Raw genomic sequence first — 12,815 nt, forward strand, 5'->3', positions numbered from 1 at the left:
GCGGCCGCGGCCGCGCGTGGGGCGGCCTCGCCGAGCCCCCCGGGGCCCTCGCGTGTCCCCTCCCCCCCCGCCGCGGGGGGAGACCCGGCCGCCTCCCGGGATGAAGCGGCTGTGCGAGGAAAGTTCCTCGGACACCGAGTCGGACGGCACCATCGACGTGGGCAAAGAGGAGGAATACAGGTGAGGAGGCGCCGTCGGGGCCGGGCCGGGGGCGCCGAGCTGGGCAGCGGCCCCGAGGCGGGGGCAGACCCCTCTCCGCGCGGATTTCTGAGCTTGCCCGGTGGCCGCTSCAGGGCGGCGCGGTGCCCTGCGGTGCCGGCGGCTGCAGCGGCGGCCCCGGCACCGCCGGGCGCTCCGAGCCCCTGCGCGGCCGTCGCCGCGGCTCGGCGGCCGGTTCGGCCCCGTGCTAGAGGCAGAGACCTCCGCGCACTGCCCGCCGCTGCCTCCGCGCCTCGCTTAAGCTCTTCCGGGCTGCGCTTATCGCGGCTTCTCCGAGGAAGYGCGGAGGCAGCTTGGCCGCAGCGCRTACGCGCTGCTTTGCTGCGGGTARGGGGCTAAATCCGATGTTAGTAATGACACAGCAAGGAAGACCAAGTTGCAAAGCAGAATTAAAGCTTTGTTACAAGCTGATCGCGTTCAAGAAAATGCCACATCGGAGCTAGCGCAGCTGGGACAACGGCAGGTCTGAGCCTCGGTAGCGGAAGCCTGGTGGCCCCTGGGTCTCTGCTCCCCCAGATGCGGCGATGCCGCCCCCGGAGCAGACGCATCCGTCAGCTGCTTGCACACGGCTGCAGTCCAAGTGATCCAAAGGTTCCCAGGGAAAGTGGAAGGAGCAGGGAGTTTTGCATGAGAAATGCTTCTCCACTGCCGATGCATTTGTAACGCGCCAGCTGGGGCTTTGATCTTTATTAAAAAGGGAGCTCGGGCGGTCTGGCCGGTGAAGGGTGCCTTGTTTTAAACGTGCCCTTGCAGGAACGCGGTTAGCAGGCTCCATCCCTTTGGGACGCTGAGCTGCAGCTTCTCACGGCTCCAGCGCTCTGCWGTTTGGTGGAATAGCAAGGAAAGGACGTTGGCGTGTCCCCCCCGCTGGCGCTATCCTTGGGCGTCGCAGCGTTCCCGGCTCTGCCTGGCAAAGGGCATCCCGCGGCCGCCCCTCGCAGCCAGGTTCCCATGCTGGGGCAGCCGTTCGCAGGCCTGCCCGGGCTCTGAGTGTGCAGACGGCGCGAGGGATGAAGAAAAGGCTCTGTTATTTGTTCCAGTCCAAAAATCAGCTGCTTTTGAACTCTTGTTTCAGCAGCCAAGTGTCCTCCCCCCTCTGCACCCAGCGAGGCCCTGCATGAATTCATTCCCTTTTGCTGCTTGGTCTCCTGAACACAGAAATTGCCCTGCTCGATGCCAAGCGCAGGTTCTCACGGGACAAAATTCATGAGCTGACCTTGTGCTGATACGGTCACAGGCAGAGTCCGGCCTGTCCGACACGTAATACATCCTACACAAATTCACTCACCCCTAACGTGGTTTCCAAGCACATTGATATTTGACCTACCTTCGTGCTGCACATGAAATATATTCCATGTCTTTATAAAACACCGACGCAACATACTGAATTTACAGTACCCAGGGGAATAGAGGAACTATTGTAATATTTTATTTCAGCGAACAGTAATGCTACATTTTTGATCTCTCTCTGCTGCTGTTAATAAGCTCCTCTTCTTAAGGCAGCTGACGAACSAGGCAGCGCTGTGTTACAGCGATATGTACCTGTAGCATTGCTCGTGTCACGCGAACACGTGGCCGTAAGAGCTGTAGTGCCCTGCGGTGTTCGCAGCYGTCCCGGACGGGGCAGCGAAGGCTTGGACGAAGCACAGCACTTCCAGGTGCCGAGCGGGGCGGAAGGATTAGGACAGGAGGGAGCCAGGCGTCTGGCCTGGGATCCCAGCTCCATCACGGATCCGCTGTGTGGTTTGGCCAAACCAGTTCCCCTGTAAAATGGGGATGAGTCACTGCTGCTGTGAGGCTCCGTTCACTAATGCGTGCGGCAAGCTTGGAGACTCTCGGGTCACTGCAGAAGTGCAAGGTACTTGGTTGGGGTTTCTTTTTTGGTTTCTGTTTTGAATAAACAATCAAAAGAACGATGTTATAAAATCAAGCAGATATTTTAATCACTGCAGAATTTAGATATGATACTTTCTACATGGTTCTTATCTGTCAATCAAACATGTTTTTTAAGGTATATTTTGCAATAAGCTCCGTCGGTTATCCCTGCAGCTGGAGYTGTGGTTTACAAATAGCAACGCGCTCCAACAGCACGGAGAGTTTCAGGCTTCGCTGTTACAGCCTCCCCGAGCGCGTCCTCCGCTCCCCTCCGCTGCCCGCCGAGCGCGGCAGCTATAACGGGGCGCGTGTGACGCCGCGTCGTGTCTGTGCAGAGCCCGTTTCCACCCGCGCCGCCGCCCGCGCGGTCCTGTATCCTGCCGGGCGCGCTCGTGCTTGCGGAGCCGGGGGGAAGCCCGCCAGCGGACGCTCCCGCAGGGTACGTCGCGGCGATCGGGGAGCGCAAGCCTGTGTTGTTTCGTCTTCTTGCGTAAAACCGCTTCCAAGAGCGCCTAGCGAAACGCAGTTTTAATGGGCCGGGTTTGGCGTAGTTTTTGGCTTGCTGCGCAGACAGCGCTGTCTCTACAGCAGCGGCTTTAACAGGCTGCCGCTAAAATGCTCTGTCGGACTGCAAAACACGTTGATCCGATGGGGTGAGCCCAAACGCTGCCGGCCGCCGCGGCGCCCGCGCGGCCGCGGCCTCGCTCTGCGTTTCGGCGGGCGCAGGAGCAGCCCGGAGCAGCCCCGGTTCGCGCCTGGGCGAGGCAGGAGGGAGCCCGGTCCCCCCGGCCCGGCCCGGCAGTCAGGGCACCCCAAAAGTCGCCCTCGGAAACCACGTCGGGCTTCCCCGCCGCGCCACGCGGCGAAGCCCCCCRCGTTCGGCTGCGGGGCGCCGCCGCGGTGCCCGGGCGGGCGGGCGCCCGGCGGCGGGCGGGCGGCTTGGCACCGACGCGTCCCGGCCTGGCGGGACGCTTGGGAGACGCGGAGGGGAGAGAGGGGGAGTCGAGCCTCTGCTCGGCTCCCCCGTCCCCAATTCCTGAGCTCTGCACTGGGGCTCAAAATGACGTGGGAACAGCAGAAGACGTTATTCCCGGGTGAAAACTGCAGATGGCAAACGTGCGTAAAGCATGTGTGCAGCTGAGGTCTCTCCCCCGCTAGCGCGAGGAACTCTTCCCTTCTCTTCTTTTCCAGCCATGTTTCCAGGTCTGTGTCTCCCACTACGACCTCCCAGATACAAGCCAGGAAGAAGCGGAGGGGGGTGAGTGTCTCTAAACCTGCCGTAGCTGTTAACGAGGGCTCGAAGCCCGCGAGACGCAGCCCTAAGTGACTGCGGTTTCTCTCCGCAATCTCCCGCAGATCATCGAGAAGCGGCGCCGCGACCGTATCAACAGCAGCCTCTCCGAGCTGCGGCGCCTCGTTCCCACGGCCTTCGAGAAGCAGGTGCGCGCGGCTCGCGAGCGCCCGCGGCCCTTGCTGCCGCGGCCCCTGGCTTTTGCCCGTGCTGCCCGCGCTGAACTGATGGCAGTTGAGCAAGGAGCCGTCTCCCAGATGGGGCTCGAAAGCCTGGTCCGACCCATTTGAAGTAAAAATCCCATGAAACCAAAGCAACCTCTTCTGCGGAGGTGGTCGTTGCTCCTTTACGTTCCCTATTAGTTTTTGAATACATGTGTTTTTACCAAACCATGGTACTTAGGATTTTACTCAAGAGTCTTTTCTAAGCTCTGGCCTTGTTTGCTGGATTCTGCTTCCCRAAATTCCTCCTCGACCATGTTCCGAAGAATGATTATTCAGTGTTGACAGTACAAAAGGACTGCTGTGATTTCCACTTATCTCCCCACACTGGCTGCGTTTCAGCAGTGTAAGGGTAGAGAGCCCTCAGAATTAAAAAGTCTGTAGCAATGTTATGTTTTTCTTATCATTATCACTTCAGGAAGTAAGTAGGTGGTAAAATTGGATGGTAAAAAAAATATTAACAAATATTCAGGAGCCCTAGGGAGAATAAGCTCAATGTGGAAAGTGTTTTGCAGCTATGAAGATACACAGAAATGAGGATTTTTAATCTGCATCGGGGGATCTTGAGAAGGAGCTCCACTTTCTGCTCCCTTGATTTAAGAACATGAGCTAATGCCCACATTCAGTCATCTGAGCACTTCTGGGCTCCAGGGAGGTTCTGGGGTGGGGGACACTGAGCAAAACCCTCCTGAAAGACACAAAATCCTAAACCATAAAATGATGGATTGCTTTTTTCTTCTTCCCTGCTTCCAACACACAGGGGTCTTCCAAGCTGGAGAAGGCAGAAATCCTGCAAATGACAGTTGATCACTTGAAAATGCTTCATGCCACTGGAGGAACAGGTGAGATCTCCTCTTTTAAGCATATGTGTGAGCTCAAGGTGAAATCCTGGAGAGAAAATTCCCCRTGGGCCTCAAAACAGCAGGGAATATCTTGGTGCTGATGCACCAAGCTATCTCCAGCAATCACTAAAATTAATGTTGCCCTGTCTGCTTCAGAAGGGAAATCTTTTTTTCCCAGGGAGCATATGAACATTTTCTGAGCTGCTGCTTTTCTTGTGTCTAATGCACGGGTCTGCATCCCACGCTTACGCTGTGGCAGACGGGACTAYGTGGGATGGCACGTCCCGCAGACCCCCAGCGAGGGTGCCGGCAGCAGGGTCGGCATCGCTGCCGTTGCTGCACACCCTGTGAAAAGCTGCCCAGCCAGAGACGTGCTTATTCCCGCTCACRAATGGAGCCTGCTTCCGGAAAAATGATGTTAAACTCTTTACCTCCTCCCTGGAATACATTTCCTGCACAGGCTGAATTCTTCATGGGGACTCTACAAATAAACAAGGCTTTTTTTCCCTTTCTGTTCTTCTTTTTTGTCTCTTGGTTGTTATGAGAAGAGAGAGGGAGCCCTGTGCAAAACTCAACAAAGGTCTCATTTGTACTGAGACCTCAGTACAGACCCTCTGTCCTGTTCCAGTTAACAGGATGGAGATCACAGCTCCAGCAAAGAAGCCTCTGGCTTGCTTACCGCCCATTTTTGGCTTGCTGGGGACGTTGCTGGCATCCAGACTTTGGTTCAGAGCTGTAACTTGGTCTGGAACATTTGTTTAGATATTCAGTTTGACTGCACTGCAACAAAGAGCCGTATTGTCACGAGAGACCCCGTCAAGCGGAGTGGTCCAGCGCTTCGCTGTGCTGTGACATTCTCTGCTTTATTGCTTACTGTCTCATGAAGCTACAGGCAGGCAGTAGAAGCCTAAAAAATCAGCCGTTGGTTGCACTTTGTCTCATTGATTTTCTTTACGTGTTGTGGCTTTGAGCTTTCTCAGCCCGGCRGTCTTGGTTCTGCCACTGCCCTGTGTCCTCCAGCTGGACATCTGCTTAAACGAAGTGTAAAGAGCTGAGCTGGAGAGCGGGACCGGGCACAGGAAAAGGGTGCTCAGCTGCGCATTGAGAAGCGGAGACAGTGCGTCCCACTGTTCGACAGCACCCGTAGGTGGTCGGTTCACAAAGACGGACCCAGTGCCTGTCTAGCCCCCATCGTGTTTCCTGCAGCTGTAACTGAGACAGTCCAATTTCTGCCTTCCTGAGCCTGCTTAATGAAACCTCTTACTTGTCTCACTTGCTGGAGTAAGACGCTTCATGACCCTGGAAATTTTATCCTACCGAGATAACCGCAGATGCTGTTCTCATGCGAGCAAACGTCCAGTCCTTTCGGACACCCACTTGGCTATCTGCTTCAGTAATATCACGCGGCAGCAAAGTGCCTCAAGTGAAATACACAGTGCATTGGAGAGGCAGTGAAATCCAAGCACTGCCGGAGCTCTGCCTGGACTTATTGTCACCTGTGTCTTTTCCCTRCAGGCTTCCTAGATGCCCGAGCTCTGGCCGTGGATTACAGGAGTATCGGCTTCCGCGAATGTCTCACTGAAGTTGTCAGGTACTTGGGTATCCTCGAGGGACAAAACACTGCCGACCCCATCCGTCTGCGACTCCTTTCCCATCTGAATAATTACGTGGCTGAAATGGAGCCTTCACCTGTGGCCACTTCCCTCCTGCCCATCCAGACCTGGCCRTGGTCCTTCCTCCACAGTGCTGCCAGCCCTATACAAATCCCCAGGAGAGAGGCTGCCCCCRCTCCGGTTGTTTTGACTGCATCCTCCCTGGTGTACCCAAGCCCCGCTGTGAGGCCGGCCCCTCTTCGCCGCGTCCCTGGTGACATGCTGCCGTCCCGCCGAAGCTTTCTGTCCACCAGGATGGCCTCTTCCAGCCGGAGGGCCCGAGCCACCAGCTCRTCCACAGCCGTAGCAGCCATGCCCAGGATGCCATCGCCAACAGGCGTGTTGAGAGAGGGCTCGTCCAAGAGTAGCCAAATTGCAACGTTCCTCTTCTCACCAGCCTCCGCCGGCGTCCCCATTCCACCAGCTTACACGGTGCCTCCTGCCTTGGGCACAGCTGTGCAGGGACCCGGGATCAGGGTTGGGACATCCAAGATCTGCCGCTCCTGGGCTACTGAAATCGGGGCTTTCTGATCCTCTCCTTCCCTTTGGAGACAGGAAATTTTCAGTGCCCACTGCCCGCAGGCCTAAGAACAAACCCAGCTGAAAAGGCATCTTTCCTGCTTTGCACAAGTCAAGGATCCGTAAAGAAAWTTCCCTTTACTCTTCCCTCCCTTCTCGCACTGACTTCCTCCCCTCACCATCACGCCTCCTGCCCCTTGCCGTGCCCGTGAGCGAAGAACGCCGCCAGTTCACTGCATTTGCCTGCGCGCAGCTGTACTCGAGGCCCTCCCGGCTCCGAGGGAGGGCATTCCCGCAGATCCCAAACCCTGCCCTCCTCCTCCAGCAAACCCGCTCTGCGGAGCCTGGTGTCGCTCTTCCTTGGAAAATATCAGCCAGCCCTGAAATACTGTCTTATTTCTGTGGAGGCTCAGCACTTGCAGACAGACACTTGCTCATGCTCGTTCCCCGGGACGTGTCCTCTGGCTGCAGCGTGTATTTTGGTGTGGTGGGACGGACCCAGCTCGAGCCCCACCGGGGGCTCCCAGCAAGGCCGGCTAGGGCCTCCCCGCTCCCTTTGCGAACCAGCTGCCCRCTGATCCCCGTGCTTTGTGCTGCATTGCAAGCTTTTCCCACTTATGTGCCCTTAAGCTGGAGTCAGGCAACAGTTTAGCGGAGTTGGCTCCCGTATCCGAGCGGATATYTTGCTGTGTCCACGTGTCTGCAGGGCCGGCGCTGGGATCCTGCAAGCGTAGCCCGGGCGGAGGGCGGCTCCTCCAGCCCCTGCTCCCTGCCAGCGTGCAAAAGGGTGAGACAAGGCGAGACGCAGGACTTCAAAGGGACGTCTGTCACGGAGGGGAAGGCTCTGCGAAGTGAGAAGAAGAGGGATGCCCTTCCCCTCTGTCCATGTCCCTGCTGGAGCTGTCTTTCCTCCCTCCCCTGCTGAGCAGCTGTCGCGGTGATGGAGAGGGACGGGTGGTCCCAGCCAGCGTTCGAAGTGCCTCCCTCGCTTTCTCTTAGCCCCCGCGTCTCCTCCCGCAATGTCTCCATTTTCTTTTCTTCGGCRTCGTGTTTTGGTCTCGCACTGCTTGTTCCTCCTCTCCCTGGATGAGAACCGAAATCTCCTGATGCTTCACCTCAGCAAGCTCTGGGTCTGCACTTGTCCCGATTCCTGAGCACCTTCTTCTGCCTTGACTTGGGTGTCACTAGACAACTGAAACCGCAACTGCTCCCGCCAGCTGTCCTCCCAGCCCCTCTGCCACGGGCAGGAAGGAACAGGAACCCGAAGCCCTCGAGCTGCCCTGCTCCTGCACCAGCTCCCCGCTCCCGCGGTGGGCAGGGCTTCCGGCTGCTTGCCCTCCTCGTCTAACTTGTGCCTTTATTCGCTGGGATACGCGCGCAGAGTAGTCTGAACCCTGTTGTGTGCCCACCCTACAGAGTCTCGCCCACCTCCGTAGCACTGTGACATGGAAGAGAGAAAGGTGAAGAAGAGGGAGAAGTCGTCTCTCCAATGGGAGAGGCTCTTCCCACGCCTCAGGTCAAACAAGCAGCCGATTAGTCTGTGCAGATGAGCTGGAGGTTCCTCCAGATCGTATCTGCCGTGTGCGTGTTAGTGGATGTATCTGCCATTGTTTGGAAAGTGAGTGCTTCCCAGTTGTTTTGATGAACATCATTGCACTTAACACACAGCARTTCCTCTGCTACGTCTCCTGTCCTGGTCCTGAAGCGTCTGAGTCAGTCGGGAACAACGTATTGCCACTTAACGAAGTCAAGAGGAAGGTCCCTGCGGACTGGTTGTTCCTGAGGCTGGTCTGCGCGCTAGAGCTCACAGCAAGTAGCCTGGCCTCACTTTACACTGTGCAGAGCTGTTAGATTCACAAGCTGTGGCATCCAGCAAAGGTGTCAAATAAAGTCTTTCAAACCCATGTCCTGGCTGTGAAAGGTACTGTTGGTGTGAGTCTATTTTGCTGGAGATGTCCCAATCCAGCCTGMTTAGATGACTGCTAGTTTTGCAACAGATAAGGTTTTGTTGCCAGAAAGGCTTCAAAACAGGTAGGTTAAGCTCGTAAGATAACATCCCGGCTGGTCATTTTATAGCTGCCGTTCTTGGTAACCATGGTCCCATGTTTTTTTTTGTTTTGCAAACATGAGTCAAAATCAGTCACTGGGATGCTCAGCAACACTCACCCTAAGATTTGCAACAATCCACTGCTTGAGAACAAATAATTTCATTTAAGTTACCAATGTCCGCAAATGTGTCAGGGAACTAATCGATCCAGCAGAGCCTCATAGCCAGGCTCTTAGGGCTTGCCGCAGTCTCCTGACCCTTTGCAAGCAGCACCAGAACAACTCCTGCTGCTTCTTCCTGCTGGAAAACCCTTTGGCCGAACAAAGAGCGACAGCTGAGAGCTTGTCTCCATTTTGGGGAAAGGACCAGTAAATGATACTCGCAGTGAAAGACGCTGGGAGAATTTTCTGGGGAATGGTGGGAATTTGACTTCCTTTCCCATAGCTCCTTTTCATTCCAAAATGCCTTTCAAAACTGCCCGTAAATCCCTGCCTTAAGTACTGTGTTGGGAATTGCTGGAAGGGAGCAACTGCAGCTGTGATGGAGTAATACAGTGTAAATCTGGAAGTGGAGAGAAACTTCAAGAGCGATAATAGGGCTATTGACAACGGGTCATCCCCCCGGTGCCTGGGCTGCTCCGAAGCGTCTGGGCGATGGTGGGAGTTCAGGGCTGAGAGAGAAACAGAATTACCCTTCTGTGGGAGGCGAGCGTAGGAACCACCCTGGAGGCCACAGTGGTAAAACAAAACAGAGACAGTGAGGGGAAAAAAAGAAAAAATAAAAAAAATAAGCCCACTTCCTGATCTGGGCTGATCAAGCAGAAGTGGGAGCTGGTGGGAGGGCATCGGCTCGGCCCCGTGGGGTTTTCTCCCTACAACAACACGGTGATTAGTGCAGTAGCCCAGGACTGAAGCTTTATTCCTTCCCCCCCACCCCGGGTTTTCCTTAGCCTAAATGTCTCTCATAACACACCCTGGCAACCTTTGATCTACCCTGTAGGGGAAATTCCCAAACTCTCCAAGCACTCAGTTCATCCTCATTCTTCAGGCAAAAGCATCAGGAAAAAGCCTACGGGAACACGCTGGCTGCATTCAGTCCAGCTGGGCTGTGCTCCGTAGCACACGGCAGCGTTGAACACCTTGCCTGCGCTCCAGCTCTGACCGCGGCGAGGCTGAAACAAAACGGTGTCCTAATTAACGAGCCTTAGCCTGCTTCTGAGGGAGACAAACCCACTTCCACGCCGCAGGAGAGAGATTTGTTATGCAGCAGGTGCTCTAGCAGTGAGTAAGCTCTGCTTTCCCGAATTCCCCTGCATGAAAACTATTTCTTATCTGAGTTCCTCTATTGCTGTGAGTGCAATGGTCTCTTCTGCTTCTGCACTCCCGGCTGCATTTTTATTTTATTTTATTTTGGCTTCTGGTGTAATCCCTGCCTGCCCCCTACTGGTAATATCCCCAAACTAAGGAGAAATCCTAAAGCAGGGTTAGTATTTGGTTGAAAACTTGCCATCCGTGTTGAAAAACAACCCATCTTTTACTGATGTTACTGACAACTCTTAGGAGCTGAGGGACCGTCCAGATCCATGACGATGGAGCCACTTAGAAGGCCACCATAGGTCTCACGATAACATGACTAAGGCAGACTGGGAAAACGAAAACATTAAAAGATGTAACCTTTGCTCTATGCACCACTGAAGGTCTTGAGAGGGCAAACTGGGAGGCATCTCTGGTCACCAGGGTCCAACTGCTCTTGTGTATTTGAGAGGAGCGAGCAGTGGGACCCCTCTGACAGGGCTCTCTTAGGCAGYGGGTACCCAGGTGTGTCAGTTCATATCAGGAATGAAAAGGACTGATGTCTTGGAGGATAAGGGAGCCTGCAAGCTGTGTCCTCACAGGAGGTGACACAAATGTCAATAAATATGGTTCTAATAAAAACAATTCTCAGTGCAGTCACAGCAGCTGCTTGCAGCCAAAGTGAGTTTTTTTTTTGTAGAAATATACTCCTCAAACTCTGCTGTGTTTTGACTTTAACTGTCAAAACAGAAGCCACCCTGAACTCATTCCACAGCAAGAAATTCACTTGAGCCCACTGCTCTTTCAGCTTTATCGATTCATGAGCACAGGACTGTGGAGGACCCAAGCTTTGTGGCAAAGAGAGGCACCTAGTTCTTTCCAACCTGTCTACACCATGCATCAGTCCTCTGCCACTGCTGGGAGGAAAATGATGAGCTCAGGAAGAGCAAGAGCAGAGTCTCTAGAAAATAACCAGGACTGAAAATATTGTAAAGCAGGGATTATTATTATTGTTTTGCTATTGTTTCCTTTTATTCTGCTACTGTCAATTATTCCATTGTAGTGAAAGGATAGGTTTACAACTGTGTACTGTTTTTAAAGACAATTCAAGGTGATGCAAGGTATAATTGCAAAGTTATAGCAGATCAGCTACTGGATTCTGTAAACTATGTTAGTCCCCCTTAACAGGATGTCTGTGGTGCCTGAAGGTCATTAATGAATCTCGTGCTGCTGCAGCCTCATGCTCCATTGAAGATGCTGGAAATAGATCATTACAGGTCTTCCTGGCATCGCATCCCGTGAGCTGCAGGACAGCGAAGGGGAGTGAATCCCTCCCTTGTTCCCGCAGCTTTCCTCTTCATCCAGCGTTGTTCAGCCCTTGCCCTGTGAATAGATGATGACGACTCGCTTCCGTAGGGAGATGTCGAAGACCCTTGGTCCTTCTCCAGGGCGAAACACGACGGGAGCTGGCGCCACGCCGGAGGCTGCTTCAGGAGATAGCATTTATTCGAAGAAAAATTATGCTCTAAATGGGAGGAGGCAGACTGGGAACAACTCCAGCCACAGCCACTCCTGCTCTCCCTGCCAGCAACACCTCAAAACCCATAGCTTGGACAGTGAAAAATAGTATTATTCAAAAAAAAAAAATCACTCTCCTGGTGAAGTCCATGCTGCCTTCCCTCCCCCCGCCCAGGCCGTTTCTCCACTCTGCCTGCTGGGGCTTGAGGACCAGCCTCGCAAACCCCCCTTTAGCCAAGGCCCTTCCAGCTGCCAGCGCCAGGTTAGGGTTAAGGGTTAGGGTTAGGGTCATTTAGAGTTAGGGTCAGGGTTAGGATATAGGGTTTAAGGGTCAGAGTTAGGGTCAGCGGGAGGGTTTGGGTTAGGGATAGGGTTTAGGGTTAGGGTCAGCGTTAAGGTTAGGAGTTAGGTTGGTTTAGGGTTAGGTTATGGTTAGCAGTAGGTAGGGTTAAGGTTAGGGCTGGATGTTAGGATTTGGGTTGGATTTGATTTAGGGTTAGGATTGGGGTTTAGGGTTAGGGCTAAGATTAGGGTCATTTAGGGTTAGGGTCAGGGTTTGGGTTAGGGTGTACGGTTTCGGGTCAGCATTAGGCTTTGGGTTAGGTTTAGCAGTAGGGTTAGGGTTAGCGTTGGTGAGGGTTAGGGTTYGCGTTAGGGTTAGGGTTYGCGTTAGGGTTAGGTTAGGGTTTGGGTTACGGTTAGGGCCGTAAACCCCACGGAGGTGCCGTGCTCGGGCGGCCGCGTGGCTTTGGCCTCGCTCGGGGCAGCGGGGCAGGAGCGAGCCGGCACCCGAAACGGCACGGCTGGCCTCCACGGCGGCCGGCGCACTGACCGCGGCCGGCCACCGCGACCTTGGAGAGCTGCGAAGCTGGCAGTGGCGCCCACTGGGTTTATCCTTGGCTTGGGGCACAGGGTTTTAGAGCGTTGGGAAAGGTCTCCGGCAGAAAACGCAGCGCCTCGCAGCGGAGGGCTTGCTCGGGCCTGGACTGCGGCTYGAAGAAGGGGACGCGTGGTGGCGCGGGTGTCGCTTGAGCGTCTTTGCGTGAGGGAAGGAGCAAACCAGAGCCACTATGTCCATTTGGGATTTGTACYGGCTCCGGGAGAAAAAAACGTAGGGCGAGAGCAGGCGGAGAGGCCGGGATGAGGGCGACGGGGGCASGGGCGGCCGCGGCGCGAGGAGCGGCCCACAGCGGTGGGGCGAGACASGAGCCGCCATGTCGCCGCCCCAGCGCCCGCGCGGGGCAGCCCCAAAATGGCGGGGCGGGGGCTGAGACGGCGGGGGCGGGCTGCGGCGAAGGCGGCCGGCCCCCCTTTCCGCCCCTTCCCTCCCTCCCTCCCC

The 12,815-nt window shown here is 55.2% G+C and overlaps 1 protein-coding gene across 1 annotated transcript; it reads left to right on the forward strand.

The window, feature by feature from the left end:
* Positions 1-6: 6 nt before the first annotated feature.
* Positions 7-8,523, forward strand: HEYL (hes related family bHLH transcription factor with YRPW motif like). The gene is made up of 5 exons (XM_085305087.1): positions 7-180; positions 3,286-3,352; positions 3,451-3,534; positions 4,367-4,448; positions 5,964-8,523. Exons 1-5 carry the CDS (start codon positions 101-103, stop codon positions 6,629-6,631), a joined length of 981 nt encoding a protein of 326 aa, XP_085161213.1. The 5' UTR covers positions 7-100; the 3' UTR covers positions 6,632-8,523.
* The last annotated feature ends 4,292 nt before the right edge of the window (positions 8,524-12,815 follow it).

Source organism: Rhea americana, unplaced genomic scaffold, assembly GCF_003343005.1.
Source record: "Rhea americana isolate MKP2758 unplaced genomic scaffold, rheAme1 scaffold_215, whole genome shotgun sequence".
NCBI classification, from domain to species: domain Eukaryota; kingdom Metazoa; phylum Chordata; class Aves; order Rheiformes; family Rheidae; genus Rhea; species Rhea americana.